The 17,878-nt window shown below is 41.4% G+C and overlaps 1 protein-coding gene across 6 annotated transcripts in view; it reads left to right on the top strand.

Moving 5' to 3' along the window:
* Bru3 (CUGBP Elav-like family member bruno 3) overlaps positions 1-17,878 on the top strand; it is an 887,603-nt gene that overhangs the window by 264,089 nt on the left and 605,636 nt on the right. For 2 of the 6 annotated variants that reach the window (XM_076439420.1, XM_076439409.1), the window contains exon 3: positions 12,337-12,482. The exons of 3 other annotated variants lie outside the window; for them this stretch is intronic. Coding sequence is in view for 1 of the 3 variants with exons in the window: in XM_076439401.1 (XP_076295516.1) it covers positions 12,469-12,482 (14 nt within the window). In the remaining 2 variants the exon portion in view is untranslated. Of the gene's footprint in view, positions 1-12,336; positions 12,483-17,878 lie in introns of those variants that run through there. One more of the 6 variants, XM_076439401.1, reaches the window with a different exon arrangement.

The following is a 17,878-nucleotide window of genomic DNA, read 5'->3' as shown; positions in this document are numbered from 1 at the left end:
TCGTGTCACCTACTTCTCTTTCTACGGCGTAGTTCGGCGTGTGACTAATGGCGGCATATTCATGGCACAGCTTCGTTCCTTTCCCCCCCGTTCAGCTCCCCTCAACAGTACCCCGCCCGATCCCACACCCTTTGCGAAGCTTTGGCAGTTAACCTCAGACAACCCCTTCGTCGCGATAATATACGGCCGCCCTTAAATTTTCGTTCCCCATCGGCGCCTCCTGCCGCCCACATCCCCAACTTCAACATCAGCCTACTACCCCACACGTATGCTGGAAAAGCTGCCGCGTCCTGGCTGCCCCCACTGCTGCTGCTGCTGCTCTACCCGTTTGATGCTGGGGGTTCTGTACCGCGCGACAAAATCAGGGGATATTCCGAGATTTTCCCGGTTTCTCTCGAAATCGAGGACTTTTTAGCACGGCTCGGAAGAGTTATGGAACTTTTTAACCTTCGACTGCGAACGACGCACTCGTTCCTATAAAATCGGTGGAACTAACTTGAAAATTTCAATGTCGTGAAATAGGTTAAAACTAGGTCCTTTCACAAGCTAATACTTCATTGAAATAGACTTATATCTGATCCCATTTGTTCAATGAATAATAGTCAAGTTCAAGTCTCTTAAAGTATCAGTCATGCTTGTAATGCGATTAATATAATAATCTAATAATAATTTCAATGCTAACTTTACATCTACGAACCACGTCTACATCGTGATCCGTCTGTGGTCTCGTCGAAGGTAAGATAGCCCCAATTGTAAAGCCGAATAAAAGTTTCTTCTCGGTCGGCGTGGTTAATAAGCGCGGGCATAAAGAGCGGACGATAACCGCCCCCGTAAAAACACAGGATATACCGTTCAATATTCTTTTTACGCGATTTCGTAAAGTAGAGGAGCCGACTGAGTTATAGCACCGTTCAATATACTATCGTCGTATCAAGGTATTATAAAATATTGTGAGACTCCGGCGGAAAAGGCTCGTGCGCGAGAGTATAAGGTTGACCGCGAACGATCCATGCAAGAGCACGTTTTCACGATCGAACTCGTTACCTTAAGGATACGACGTGGAATTACTTAAAAGGTGATAGGCGTCAGGCGGTAAAAGCTCCCGGTCGCGGACGAGTCCGCGGGTGCCGCGAAGAAAAGGTCTGAAATCGTTTTACGAGCGTACTTTTAAAACAACTTTACGAGAACACCGCGAAATTTCGAAATAAATTTGCATCAAGTTTTACTGCTCCTAATATACATAACTACCGGTGTTTGGCACTGATACTCCCGGTGCGTACGGGCGGCCGACGCCGCCGGCCGTGTACCACTCTTTACCGGCAGTTAGCGTCTGTAATGCGATACAAGACTCGCCGCGAAAAAAGGATTACCACTCATCGGAATATCTTGGCGCAACAAGGGCGTGCGGCTCGCCGCTGATAAACGGTGTAATTACGGCCGGGGAAAAAAAAGGCCATCCTATTTGGTTTCGCACGCAACAGCGGCGATGAGAAGTCCCTAACCGCGTGCACCTAAGCGCGAACGATCGCGCGTCGTTACATGAAAATTCAATTAGGAGCGGCTAAACAATATACAGAACAGGGCAGGGTCGCAGTTCCCGTGCGAAAGAATGTATCCCAATTAAGGGGTGAGACCCGAAGGAGGGGACAAAAGCGGATGCCATTTTGCTTGGCGTTTTCCAGGGAATGAAATTTTAAAATTTAATCGCGGGATTAACCGCGTATCTCATAGCGGCGGCTTTTCTAGTGAGCACGGTAAATTACTTGTTTTTCTCGGAATTCTACCGGTCTGCGTGTTTCGAATGAACAGGCTGCCGGGGGAGAGAAGGTAGACTCGCCATGTTGGAGTGCGAGCGTCGGCTCGCTCGCTCGCTACCTTGTGCTAGCCGGCTGGTTGGCTAGCTAGATATCTAGCTCGCTCACTCGCTTAGCGTTCGCCGGCTTCCACCGAACGAACTCACGTGGTATCCGTTTGCAATTCGAAGGAACGTCGAGTTCCTGCGGCGGGTGGAACGTCGGGAGAATTTCGGGCATCTCCCGTGTCTTTATTAAGGCAGCTCATCTATAATTCACCGGGTGGCCTAGACGGGCTGACAGTGCTGGACTCACCGGCCGCATAAACACACGGCATCTCGTGCAGAAGCTCATGTACGCCAGTGTGTGGCATGCATTGCAGTTGTCAGCTCTAGTCAACGTGTAATTTACTATCCTGCCGCGGCTCAATGCAGCTGCACCCGCTGCTGCTGCTGCTGCTCGGAACCTGGACCACCAAGTACCGTCTGCCTGGCAGAACGTCGGCGCTAACGGCCACGAGAACGCGAACATCGGCCACACTGCTGTTGCCGTATTGCCGTTGTACGCTGTCGCTAGTTGCGATCCAAGTGGATGATAATCCTCCACCGCGTACTGGACAACACTCGGAGCCACAGCGCTGGATCCCGCCACCCCATAAACTAACTGTTACACCCTGATTTCTGCCCCGCCATTAGTCCGCCAAGAAGTTTACAGATGCTACCACCAGCCTGTCCGACATCCTGGAAGAACCAGGGCAACCTCGTTGTTAAGATTACATGATTCGTGGCCGAAATCCAAAATTTCATGAGTGCTCTCTGAAAGTTGGTAATTAAAGCAACAGATCGATGATGGAGGGCACTAAATCATATTTTGTAAATATTTCGCACGTATATAAGCTATAACATTTGATGAATGATTGAGAGGAGAACCTGAACAGTTTCTCCATAACCTACAACAGTGTCAAGAGCTGAACATTCGTCATAGATTTCTCCTCGACCAGGTTATGGTTCTACGGCCCAATTACTGTTAGCTGCGCCAAGTCGATTGACCAGGAAACGAACTGTTACCAGATTGCTAGTTGTAATGGAATGCGTAACGACTCGCGAAGGTAATGTGCTACACAGTTTCAGCCAAGGGAACATGTGAAATGAATTCTTGTGTAATTCTAATAGTATGCGCAATCGTGAAAAAATGATTTGATGTTACGTTCGTCTTCTTTCGTGTGAGTCTTTCTTGTCAGAGGTGGAATAGGTTTTATGAAATAATCTAATGTCCAAGATAATGTACGTCAGTATGCTACGTTAATTAGAAAAATATAGTGCAGTAAATTGGATGATGGGAAAGACCGAACTTCCTACTTAGGGTTTCCCGTGTGACTTCCACTTCAACTTCGCGTCACGAATCTCACTTCTAGCTCTTTGAAGCAATTGGTAGTCGCAAATGGACTGCGAGTACTTCCGACGTATAATCAGTGGGCTGTGAATATTCATGCAAATATATACTTGTATGATCTGGAACTGACTGCAGAACTATTTACGTGGTGATCTATTTTATCACAACAAAATATAAATTTTTGTGGTTCGAGTGTATGAAGCCCGCAGTTTGCTGAGTGAATATTCATATACAGGATGAGGTGAACAAAGCTTGAAAGATTTTTCTATCAAATCCTACCATTTTGTTCTACTTGGGGACTACAATATCTTTCTTTATAACTAACAGCGGTTTCCATGCATTTTTGACCAAAATAGGTACGTACAATATAAAGCAGTAGACGTATTAAGCAGGTCATTAGTGTAGTAGTTTCAGCTGAATAAGACAATTAGAAAAAGTAAGAAGTTTCTATCTGGCTCCTGTGTCTTTCAATGTATACAAACCATTTTTATTTTGCATAAAGATCCGTAGTTTATTCATAACATTTCTTACGAATGCATAATATTCCGTACAGCTACGTGTACAAATTGATTTACTAAAATGTAAATTTTCTGCGATATCACATGGAAACACAAAGAACCATGGAGCATTAGCGTGAACAGGGACGTTCACCCTAAACGTGTTTAAGCCGAGAAAGAGTATTTCCACCGGCGGCACCGGTTGTTTACTTCCTGTGCGTAACTCCGCGGGAGCTCCACCCACACTCACGCCTAGCTATCCCCGCGTCCACGATGTTTGTCTATCCAGCATTCCATCCATCTGTTTCTGCGTCGCCACGTCAATCCATCTCCTTTTCTCGTTTCTTGCGCGAGCGGGGCGCGACGCGTAACGCTCGGTTGAAATGTCGTTTGCTTTGGGAACCGGTCCCTTACATTCGTAACCGTTCGTTATCGTTAGTTCCGCTTGGCGAGGCGCGTTCACAGCGTAAACACGTACGTACGTAGCTGCATAAGCGTGGAACGGCGTGCTGCGAAGGGCAGGACGAACAGAGACAGAAGCTGACAGTGAGAACGAGCCGAGGTTTCAGAGTGCATTTCGGAGGAAGGTGTGGCCGTTTCGACTTCTCCCATTCGTTACCTTTGCAGCGAGCGTGCGAGCAAGCCGAGTCATGTTTACGGGCGCAAATAACGCTGCAGTTGCAACTTTTTGTTACCCGGCTTGCCTCTGTCCTTTCCTTCTTCTCTTCTTTCGTTCGCCGACAAGTTCGCGGCACCTACACACACGCGCGCGCACGCGTACCAGTCAATGATATGCATTGCACCCTTGCGCTCGACATTGGCGCGTTAACGCACACATACGCGCACGCCTAACGGTTGTTCTTATGGCCTCGTTGCGCAACGCGATGATACCTGTTGTTGTTTTCACTTTTGTTCGCCGGTACGTCGAACGCGATTTACCTGGGAGCGTCGCTCGCTTCAAGGCGCGACCTATTTTATGGTAATGGACAGAATTGTAGGACATCTTGAAAATTATCGGAATAAGGTCTTCATCATTTATGTTAAGGAACATCATATGTGATTCATTTAATTGTATTTAATATTTTTGAATAATTGGCATATTGTGCCCCGAACAATCATCCCCCAAAAATCACACAAAATCCATGTAATTTAGTAATTCTAAAAGAAACCGTACAATTAAAGATTATAACTAGACTGCGAATTTTATCCATTTATGACAAAAATGGATAAACACTATTTAAAGCAGTATTAAAGAAATTTAAAGACATCAGCGTATCGGCTTCAGCTTAATCAGACAAAAGAAAAAAGAAATTTTATTTCGCTCCTCTGTCTTGCAATCAATGCAAACATTTTTTATTTTGCATAAAGATCCGCAGTCTAATTAAGACAATGATTGCATCTGAAACTTTTTTGGATTGTATAAATCGAATTAATTTTTGTTGAAATTAATTTTTAAACATACACGAAAACATTTTTCACTCACATATATGCCAGACGTGGCAGTCAACGTATTAAACGAACAATGTAAGATATTTTAATTGAAACAAGAATAAAAATGTTAGAATTTTTTTCACTAGTTCAGGCTTGTTACTGAATAAATAAATGTTCGAATTCTTTTGCTTCTGCTGAATATATCGGTTAGGCCATTGCCATTTTGCGGCAGGAATAAAATTTTTTCAGACCTGTAGGAATTGCATAATAACTAATGTTGCGAAAAGTTATGCGTCTGAGTTAATCGCGAGACTAATATTTTTAAGCTAATGCGTCTGTGCAGTGAAAGTTGCAGATTCCAGGATACATATAGTTTCCTGAGTAGCCTAATTATGTGCAGTCATTCAATGCATAAAGATGTTACCTCAGCGTTCTTTGTTCCGAGATGTACAGTAATGGGAGTTTCTATTCAACTAGCTGTGTCATTATTCTGTCACGTATACAATTTTGTGTACAATTTCGTTGGGCAATGAAACTACTACATTTTATTTCTAAAATTGACGCGAATCTAAGAATTGTTCCGTAACCATTTCTGTAATCTTAAAATGGTTTTACTAAATGGGTTACCGATGAAATGATATTCCGTTTCTCATTTCAATTTAAACTGCTCGATATCGTGTTATGTTCTAATTGCGAACTACTTTCAGAAGAAAGGTTTCTTCCGTTGGAAATGTGATTTAGCTACCTCACAGTTATCAAACTGTCTAGCCCTAGATCTGCGTCACGACGTCGTATCATACAATCTGATGCAGCGACAATTAATACCAATTGAATTGCAGATTTCCTGCATTGTGATACACTATTCTCCCACGTGTCATAATTTCCGCTACTTTACACCGTCGTTTAATACCATTTTAATGAATTTAAGATTGCGTAGGTACGGCATATCTGTTACATCGTACGGTACTTTGTTCCGCGTACGTGCGACTATAAATGGTATCACGTATTTCCAGACTAGATGACGCATGCAAATCCACTATACTGAGAAGCGTTACTACTTCCCATCGATATTAGAGTTACTGCGTACTTAACAATTAAACTGTAATTGATTATATATTTCACTAATCTAAAAGAATATAATTGCAATGGCTATTGTTTCTTACAATTAATGCAGATAACATTTTTCTTAAAACTCCGCAGTCTAATTAAACAATTTAAACGTCAACCATTTCTTCATGAAAATTCAATGCTCTTTTAATTTTGCACGTCAGTGTATCTACCCCTTTAAACATTAAAAATCGTTCCGTACATAGAAGAATAACTACTATAAAATTTGCCTGAATAAGAAGTAGGTACACTTTCGAATTCCCCAAGATAAACAAATACACGTCTAAATAACCCTCCAGTCGACCGTCATACTTTTGGCGTAGCTGGAGGAGAATTTAATGGAAAATAAACATAACGGGAAGGAACTTTAGGGTAGCTATCCACACGGATCAGCGGAGCTACCGTGCCGTCTGCCAATTTTCGTACATCAATATATCGTGAAAGGAACGATCGCTGTAGGATAGATGTAATGAATAGCTCGAATGGAAATACTGCAGGTCAGGTGCAGGTTCCAGTGGAAGATAGTCGATGGTTGTAGTGTCGGTGGCGACGGAGAGAGGTATGGGTGCAATCAGCGCGATGATAACCAGTATTACCACGTCAACTCAACCCATCTCGCAGATCTTCGTGGCGTAATTCCCCGGGGTTCTATTTGCGACGAGGACAACCGGGTGGTATGACACGGATAGTATACCGGGGAATGATGAATTAAACAGTATTTATTTCGAGTAACCCCGGTCGCGGGGCTACAACGAAATAGAAATCAGGCCGTGGGCCTTGAATATTGGCACCACTGGTTTTTGAGTTGGGCGCGGCCATCAATCGTCGAAACGATGCGACGTGATTAATTTCACCAGGACACCCTGTCACTGAAATACGCCCGGCCGCGCAATTCCTGTCGATGACAGAATATGTCTCTTGTCAATCGTTACTTCATTGAATATATTTAATTGACCCGCGTCGTCGAAAATTCCACGCGATACTTGGTTACACCGCTTTTTACGTAACAAGCCCGAAAATATTTAATGCGGGATACTTATGATTAAATCGTGGATCTTTATGCAAAATGAAAATTATGTGCACCAATTGCAACGTAGAAGAACTAAATGAACATTGTGTGAATCAATTACAAGGTACTAGAACTGAATAAAAATTGTGTGAATCGATTACAAGGTGCTAGAACTAAACAAAACTTGTGTTCAATAATTTCAAGCAACTGGAACCAAATGAATATTGTGTGCATCAATTGCAAGCTATTGGAACCAAATAAAAATTGTGTGCATCGATTGGAAGGCACAGAAATCAAATAAAAATGGTCTGCATCAATTCCGTGGTACAGGAACCAAATAAAAATTGTGTGCATTAATTGCAAAGCACTGGAACCTAATAAAAATGGTGTGCATCAATTGAAAGTCATCGGAACCAAATAAAAATGGTGTGCATCAATTGGAAGGTACTGGAATCAAATAAAAATTGTCTGGATCAATTCCATGGTACAGGAACCGAATAAAACTCGTCTGCATCAATTGTAAGGTACTGGAACAAAGGTGTAGTAAGCTATGCACCTTTACGCGTTACAGAGAGTCATAGAAAGCAAAGATCTGTTATACAAATTGAAAGTACAGCTATTTGTCGAAAAATTTAAGTTGGCCTCGAAATGCTATCGCGAATGGGCTCACCATCTAGTTCATAATTTATGACATTCTCTTTCGAATAAAACGGAATCTGTTTCTATCATCTATTTCACTGATAAATATGGAGCAGACTTAGTTCACGTAGAAGCTGTAGTAAATTTGTTTACACCTCGTCATCGAGTGAACAACATTCTCTTTCCTAAACTAAAAATAGTACATTTCACAATTCAAACAGGAAATGTAAATAGGTTCATAATGAAATCTTTGATTTTCCAAATACCTGCAACATTTTTTATATGCGCATAGATCATCGATTAATTTACACGTGCGCGTTTTTCTGCAACAAAAATCTGAAGGTCAACCGTACAAAACGTTGAAGGGGAAACGATTTCGATAATCATCGATTAGACGTGTTCAATCTACATACAAAGTCGGTAACGTCACGATTTTCGTCTTGCTCGAACCCGTTTCCGTCGTCTCTCTGCCTCTGTCCTTTTGTTCGACCCTTCTCTCAGTTTGAACGTAATATTTCCGCCTATTCGTTTCCATACGTTCGCAACGTTGCTTGGTGTATACGCGAGTCCATTTTCCGCGTCTCTCGAAAGTAATATGCCCCCTTTGCCTCCCGCCTCGTTCCTATCCCTCGGCACACACCCTATTTATTTCCGTATGAATGCCAAGAGACGGAAATAATGATTTTAATACTACCCGAAACCCGGCCGCAGTTGGAGGATTTTCCTCGATTACATCAAGACCATTGTTTTAAAAAGGACCCCTCCCTCCCACCATTCGTTCACAACACATGAGAACCATTAAATAAAATCTCCACTGCGTCTGCCTATGCTGCAGAACAAAAAGTGCTTCATCAATCGGGACGATCCATTCCCGTTCCCGCCTTCCTCGATACTAAATGCACTTATTGTCCATTGGATTTTTCAGTGATTTGTTTTGCCGAAAAGTATTCGCCTCGCGTATTTAATTATTCCGCCGAATTGTTTGTAACTGTATTCACAATGCGCGTTTCCCTCACCCACCACCCCCAATTTTTGTATCCGCGATATTGATTTCCCGCCGGAAAAGTTTCAAATGTACAGATTCGGTTACATTCGTCCATCATTTTTTCCACTCCGTCTCGCTTAACAACGCTCCTCATACGCGTAATCAGAATTTCGAAAATTTCATTTTCTCATATTCCCGTGCGTTCGTATTTTCCACGTGTTTCACATACATCCCGAGGGATATCAACATTTTTTTAATTGCGCGCAAACGTTGCAGAAATAATTAGTCGAATAACAAAGGCCATAACTCGATGACTGGTCTAATTAATAAGTTTCGAAAATGAATGGGTAATCACATAAATACGTTCTGTTGTGTGTTCGTTATACTTTGTTATTTATTAATTAAGTGAACAAATTCTATTGAATGAATTGTATGACTCCTGACTGCGGATGGCTTCTTTTCAATAACAGTTATGCAGACTTACAATAAGTTATAACTAGACTGCGGATTTTATGCATTTATTTATTGGTCTATTTAGAACGGTTAAATTTCACCTGGGGATATAATTGCATAATGTGGTGGAGTAAATTCTGAAATAAAAGAGAGAAGCACTTTGGACCGTAAATGGGTAAGCGTAAGTGCCCCAAGTAGTTGCAGATGAAACTATTCCTGCAACACGCTAATGCAAGACCCCATACGGCTCGTTAAACCAAAAGTACTATCGAAGAACTTAGCTAAAAATTGCTTCCCCATTAACCACACTCGCCAGATCTCACATGTACCAATTACCATTTATTCTCGTATTTGAAAAAACTATTTCGAAACACTAAACTTATTTACTGAAGTGAAAATCCCTATGTGGTCTCTTATAACTAGATTACGGATCTCTATAGAAGATGGAAACTTAAGCAACTGAATACATGGAAACATAGAAAGTAATACAGCACTAACACAGAGATGACGCACTAATGAAGACAACAACAATATCGAGAGCGGACATTACAAGAACAACTTAATTATATGTGCAAGAAACGACGACAACCATAGAATGCGTAACACAGTTTTCCATGTTCGCCGAACAGCTTCGTCCGGTTTTACACGGGGTGCGATTTTTCCACGAGCACAGACGTAAAACTTTGAGCCACTCGTACTGATTGCAACACTTTCGTGGAAGTTAGTCGATCGTATATTTTGTTTTCGATCGGAAGCCTCCAGGGTTAAGTAAACCTCGCGTTTCCCACTTACCAGGACAGAGCACATGGCGGGCTTCTCACGGGCCACTCTTTCCCGCCGTCTACATAGTCTCTATCCAAACTGGTTCTCCGGGTAGCCTGCCTAATGAAATAATACTTCTACGTTGAACCTGGCATTTCGAACGGTCAATTATCGTGCGCATTGCTATAAGTGGTGTGTTCCCCGATCCTGGCACGAGTGCGCCAGCGAGAGGAGACACGAACGACTAGCCTGGCCCGACAGGCAACTTCGAGATGTCAACTTTCGGAGCAATTAAATCGGGAACCGGCTCTTATTAGCGGTGGAGAGCATCTCCCGGTGAAAACTTGCGTCGCCTCTGCTCTCTGTTTTCGAATACGGGGATGATGTCTCGGACCGAAGGATATAAGGGCAGCAAAAGGGGTGGGGGAGAGGTGGTGGGTTGTGAGGTGGGAGAGGAAGTTGCTGGACCATGTCGACTGCTTCCCAAGCCAGCCGAAGTGGACCTATCGACTCGAAACGAGTGTGCTCGACGTTAAAATCCCGGTCGCTGCTCCCGTTTCTCAGGCCCTGGTCCCCTTCTCTCCCCTTTGCCAACCGGTTCGCTGCCCCCCCGTGCTGCTATCCCCGTTCCTCTGCATCGCCCTTTCCCCAAGCTCTTTCCACCGTCATCGCTCTCTTGCTTTCCAACCCCCTCCACCGGTCCTTCCATAGTCGCCACCCCCATCGCCACCCTCTATCTGTCTTTCTTCCTAGTCCGTTCATTCTCCCATTCGTTTGTATTGGACGTAAACGATGCAATGGGTGGACATGGTCCAGCAAATCCGAAATCCCCTTTTCCTCGATATAAAGCTTTACCTCTTTTTTCGGCTTTGACCCTCCGTCGAGCGCGACTTCGCGCCAATACTTTTCTGCGAGCAAACCGGCCGGCAGAAGTATCGGGCCGCCACCCCCGCCACTCCCGCCTCCTCCCGGCCCCCCGGTGAAATCAACTTGTATTTGAAGGATCCGATGAACCTTCGGAAATCGAATGTTCGAGCATGATAGACAGTCGATAGTGTTTTTTGCGTGTCGGGCGATTCATCACTCGATACTTTACACGCTTACCGGGCAAACTGTAATCTTTTTCCCTTTTTGCTGTTTGCTCGGCGCCGAACCGATCGTGATGGACGTGTCGCGCGAGCTCAGCGGAGGAGAGGTTTTTTAATTAATGTATCGTAGAGCACCGGGACCCACGTTCAGCGGAACATGTAGCGCCTTTGATGTTTGTGTACTATGTGGAAAATATTGTTTAAGGTTGGGCTAGCGTAGACGAAGGAGGGAGCAAACTGGTAGCCTCGAAAGGCTTATTTTACTGTTTTTACAAATATATTGAATAAATTGTGTTAGCAGTAAAACTTTTCTTGCAGTTCTGTATTTTTATATCGAAAATGTGAATTCTTATGCAATTTTTCAGGTACGATCAAAGAAAATATTTTTGTCACAGTTCCTTAACATTTTTATACAATCACCATATTTTATACCATAACTTTTATTTTTCGGTATAGCAGTTTCTCTCTTGTTTACTGATAGCGTATTTTTTTTGTAAATTCTTCAGACATATCAGTAAAATGGATTTTTTATGCGTTATTTTCCCCAGTTTCATCAATTTTGAGTGAATAAAGTTAATGGTAATATAAAGTTCTATATTATAGAGACAGTGGTTCATACATTTTTTAAAAGCATTTCAAACTGAAACATTTTATACGAGCTGAGAAAACTGTGATTGTTGTTGCGAGAGAAACCAATATTCCATTAATGACACGTGTTTGAAAAAAGATGTTAATAACAAATGATACAAGCGATCAGATAGTGATACTACATGTAAAAAGAAGTCTAGAAAAGAAATAACATTTTTTTTTGATGCCCCGTTTTCGAGGAAATCGAGTTTGAAAATTCATCGAGTACGCGTACCATTAAACACGAATCGGCTGATTTGTCTGATCATGGCTGGCTATTTCTACTTCTTGTAAACACTAGGGCGCGCGAACTCGATTTTCGAACAAACATTTCTCGAGAACGGAAAGGTATTCTTTTCTATCGACTTACTTTTTCATGTAGAATCACTACCCAGTTGTTTGCGTTTGGAAACACCACGTGTGACGTAAGCCCGTATTTCCGCTTGCTCGACACCCTGTATGTCCCAAAATGAATTTAGATAATGGCGGGTCAAGGTAATCGATAGGGATGGCGTCTATCCCGCAAGGAAGTGACAATATTATTCTGTTTCAGGGTGTGACGGGCGACCGGCTGGCCGGGGGCGCCGCACACCTCCTCCATCTCTTCTTCTTCTTGCCACGACCACAACACACAATGTAACAACAACTACCACTACTAGAGTCGTCCGCGCGAACCACGTTCTCAATGTACTCGATGTGGTACGTCACCATACCCCTACTCGGTGTCTATGAAGATATGTCATCCTTATTAAGTTTTAACATGTTTCACTTTTACGTTTATATCGTGTCTCACAGTTAGTGCTCCTCGATGTTTTTAATGAGAAACTCGTATGATGGCCCGCAGCGATGATACCAAGTCCTTCCTGTTGTTGAACGCACGTAGAGCGAAGAGTGTGCACTGCGACTGTTTCGAAAAACCCAGAGACTATTATAAATTAGTTGTCCCGGGCTTAATAAAACGGCACGATGCATTTTTACGAAAAAAAACTTTATATTATCTCGATTATAATTACCGTGTGGCCGCGCATTAGCTCGTAACGACATGCAACGCCGCCGGAGCAAGTTTGCTTATAGCGTATTCGTTCCCCTTAATTAAACCGCGGGCATCAAATTTCAGCTCTCTCATACAAATCACACGTTAATTAAGTCGCGTTAATCTATATCGTGCCTGGATCAATGACTGTTCATTGGAAAGAACGTTTTTCAATTTTTCATAAAGAATCTTGTTCGCGTATTGTTTTGGCATCCGTCGAGTCATCGTTTTAAATTTCCACCGGCAGCAGTGGCATTCTTCGCACACACGTACGTATTTAAAAAGTCATTCAACGTTGCGCGTATACATTGTATATTTTATATTTATATGTATAATATATGCATGTAACCGATGTGTGTATATTATACATATTATAGAATATATTATGGATATGTTGGATTATGTCTTCACTGTTCGCTGAGTTCCGTTACAATGTGACTTGTGGTTGGTTTAGTTTCGTTGGTTTATCGATGTTCGATGTTGGCTGCTATTGTTGGTTGTTAGGTGTTTAGTGGTCACTCTGTGTTGGTGCTCACCCTATCGACTCTTCCTTGTACCCGCAACCCCGACAACCTGCACCCCCGTTTCTCCCACAACTCGAATCCCGAAACTTGATGTTAGAAGTTACAATGTCAAGCTTGTCTTCTGTCAGAAGGAATCTTATTCGACGACGGAAAGACCCTCAACACTATTAATACATACCGAGCTGACGGTAAGGTTTATACTAAAATGTTTCTTTTCCAGATACCATGCTGTTTTTCCGACCACAATGAAAACAGTCACGCGGATATTGAACGACACAGGTTGCAGATGTTAGACGAGACATTAAACGAATATAATGTTATTATATTTTCCATTCCAGAGAAAGACTGATTTTGATTTCACTAATTTTTCTTAAATCCTTTTTGTTCAGTAGAAGATGATTTGTAACTAAATCTAAAAGAATTTTTGAATGAATTCGATATTTTCATGGAATTTCTATAATTTTATGAAATATAGTATATATTATGTTAATTAATTATTATTTTTGTACTTACAATAACGTTCAAGTTTAATAAACATTGATTTTCAGTTAATTTTGTTGCGATACATCACCATTTCTTGTACACGGATCAACTGACGAAAGAAGGAAACTTTCAATTAAGGCGCTATCGCTTATCATACGGTACGTGATATACAATTTTATCGCGTGAAAAGCTTGCCCGCCCCTGATATTTCTAATAAAGGAAGTTTTATGTATAGGTCCTAACATGACGATAAATTATCGTATGATAACGTGTTTTGAGAACGTTTAGCGTTTTAGGTAGAACGCAACATGCAAGCGCTTTTAATAACATATTTCATGAACTTAAAATAAGGCTAACAATTTCAAACTCAAGATAATTCTACAGTTTTGGATTAATAATTTAGGATTGTGTCCGGGTTGTACATATTATTTTACTGATAATAATTGTCATAACTTGTTTTTTATGCGAAATAAAAATGTTGTAAGTTAATATTTCATCTTTTAATCATTTTAATGAAATGAAAAGAACGTAACAAAATTTCACTCGTTTCACTTCATCGACCAAGCTGATGGCATTCGCGAAAGAAAAATGAAAATTCTATGCATGCGTGATTTTTGTTACTTTAAAATGTTAACCATATTTATATAATCAATTTGTTTCTGTATTATACAAAAAGAACTAAAGCGTTAAGAAATATAAAATAATGTCTTTTGCAAAAGGATTTTTGTTCGGGAACAACACATGCGTTTTGTGTGCTTCAAGTTCTAAGACCAATGTGACTTTGCCGAGTGGGATGATATATGTTCCAGGAGCACAGTATAAATAATATGATAGCGTCTTTCGAGACGAGTTCAACAAGGTGCAATAATGGGTATTTCCATTCAATAGAAGGTCGTAAATTAGTGAGGCCCCAAGTGGTCAGGTCAACGACAATCTCGGCTCTCCACCTTGTTGAACCCTCCTTGACCGTGCAGTTAACGCGAACCAGTCTACCCATCATCCGGTTTTGACCCAAAAGTCCTTCTGGAGTAGACGACGTTATTTAGCAAATAGTTAATAAATATGTTCTACGTATACTATGTTTCTAATAATCTGATCAGATATTTTGAGATAACCATACCGTAAAAAATTTGTTTTGTAAGTACAGAAGCTTCATAAAATGTAGTATCCGAAAAATTCGACTATCTGAACAAGCGTTTGCTAATTTCGATACTATACTACTTTGTTTTGTTCCGAACAGTAGGTCGGAAACGGGGTGGGTGGTCAACATGGGTTCTTGACCCTTCCTGACCTCTTAAGACCTCACTAATATAAGACCTATCGAATGGTAATACCTCATATTGCATTCCGTTGAACTCGTTACTATGAACTTTCAACCCGTTACTATATCTGTAATATTATCCCCCGAGCAATAATACTTTTATAGAATCTATTTGGGAGGTACTTCTCAAACTACCATTTTCATTAAAATGCTGTAATGAAGCATTTACGTTTAGAGCTTCTCAAAATTTCAATTCAATCCCTTGCGTGCAATAATTACATTTATTAAAACTTCTTTGTCGTTAATAATTTCCTGCGAGGAAAGGAAATACCAATAAGGAAAATATTAGAATTTGTTTTCGATTTTAAAGAAATTAATGATATACATATTTAGTAAATCCTGTTCGCAATTTCGTAATGAGTGTGACATTATAGAGGAAGGGGTTAAAGCATCATTACGTGCATTTCGGTTCGAATAATTGCAAACGAGGTTTACAGTTCGCTTTAAATAATTTAAATGCAAATAACAGTGAAACATAGAAATTAAAAAATTCAAGATAACAAAGAGTTATGTTCCTTAAATAAAAATGTAAAAGATTATATTACATACTACGCTTCATGTATTACAAGGAACGTAAATAATCGCATACAAATGGAAAGCTTTAAAGAAATCAGGGGACACGCTTCATTATGGAATTCAAATATACATATTTGAACAGCAGATAAGAAACCCAGCGATCATTATGCATCCAGCGTACAAATCTACATCACAGACTGTCTCGCCACTAAAAAATGTCCGACATTTGATTAGGGAAACCAGAAATTATCGTTTCCTTTTTCCTGGCATGCATATTTCATATCTACACGGTTCGTTAATATTTCATTAATTTCGCTTCAGCCACAACGAAAACAATTATTCATTCAACAGTAGAAAAATAATGCTTCGACCCTAATGAGGCGATTAATTACAGTAAAGAATTAAACACTCTGACACATAGCGGCGAACAAGCTCGAGTATTTTTTTAGTTCATTCATCTATCACATTTCACTGGGGGTGCTTTTTTCCAAAGTGGGATCAATGATTAAGTCACGTAAAAGCTATTAACGCGGTTAATGAACTGCGAACACGATTACTGTTTGCGCTGTGGCAAAGGGGGACATCTGCGGTCGAAATACTTGAATTTTTAACGAGATTCAACAGAAAAACGTTTACAACTAAACGACGAAAACAAATACACCAACGAATACCACGAAACCTGTGGTGAAAAATGTGGTGAGGAGAGCTGTTAAGATTGTTGAAGTTTTAATTTACTTTACGTTTAAATGGTTGCGACCTCCCGGGAAAATAATGAGAGAGTGTACAGAAAGCCAAGTTTAAAACCGCCATACTGAAAGTTAATAATACAATAAGTAAATTCATATGTTAAATTGAATTCGAGGGAGAAAGGCAAGAGTAACGAGGGAATAAAAAAATTGAAAATTCTAAAAAAAACAAATTTTCGACCTGCACAAGGGGTGAAGCAATCAAAACTGAAACTCTTGTACGAAGAGATATGTATTTAAACCTTCGTTATAATATTTCTGGTAAGAAGAATGTAGTTATGATACGTGTTCGCGCAACGACGCGAGGAATACGATGATCCTACGAGCATTATGAGAAAACGGAAGTGGGAAATTCGTCGAGAAGTAACAGACGCGACATCTCTCATACGTGTGCTTGCAGCCGGCTCCGTATCTCTTACGTGCACTTAGATCGAGCCATGTAAAACTATTATCCCGACCTGCGTTCCAATTCGGTTGGAAATGCAGAACGTTTTACTCTATTCAATCTGTTAGTATGGCATCAGCCGGGAAAGGGGCGGGCGAAAGGAGGACGTCATGCTGTTCGGTAATGTTCGGACTGGGACGTATGTGGGAAAGAAAATATAGGTGGTCCGCAGGAGCCTTTTTTGCGCTGGCAGGAGTCCTTCGGAAAGTTTTTCAGCTAGGCTGCCGCGCCGTGCGGAATTCCGCGAAAGGCAATTCGATTCCAGGCCCATTTGGACAATATTACAAGGTAATTGGATTTCGACCTGACTAGTAGTTGCCAATGTGCCCATTCGATCGGCCGTTGGTGGGGTCTCGCTGGGTGGAGTATGTGGTATAAGGGGTGTCGTGTCGGTAGGAAGAGGAAGATAGCAGCGGGAGAGCCTGTACGCGCGTTCGCAGACCGGAATAATGGATAGTCGTTAAATTTAATTGGCACATAATTATCGGGAGTCCAGGCACCAAGCAGATCGCTGCACGCCACCAATCGTCGCAATCCCACACATTGCCTCGGCTTTAATATCCAGGAACCTGGAATGCAAAGGGCTGATACGCACCTTCCACTTGTGTTCCTCGATGACGAGAGAATCCATTAATTTCCTCTTGATGAAACGGCTCTCGGAAATTGCCCATTTTTTCCTGCCTGCCTCCCTCGCCAATTGTCTTCTCTTTCTTCATTAACTTCTCTTGACTTCTCTGACGTTCAATCATACCTAATTTTCGACTCGTGTCGAACCCTCGCGTTGATGAAATGTCTCTTAGGTTTCGATTTTTTCAATTTATATTCAATCATTTTTATGCATTCTTCTTTTTTGAGGTTTTCATTGATTTACACGGCCGCGGTTGAAAGAGATCCCTCAGGATTGAAAAAGAAAATTGTTTTCTATTTCTTTTTATATCCTTGTACATTAAAACCTGACCTACCACTACTGGTCCAATGATCAGGTTAAAGTTTATCGACCTTCTTAAGGACCAATAAACATGAAATT

The sequence above is a fragment of the Lasioglossum baleicum genome, chromosome 15, assembly GCF_051020765.1.
Source record: "Lasioglossum baleicum chromosome 15, iyLasBale1, whole genome shotgun sequence".
NCBI classification, from domain to species: domain Eukaryota; kingdom Metazoa; phylum Arthropoda; class Insecta; order Hymenoptera; family Halictidae; genus Lasioglossum; species Lasioglossum baleicum.
The sequence above is the reverse complement of the archived record's forward strand: the minus strand, read 5'-3'. Positions and strand labels throughout refer to the sequence as shown.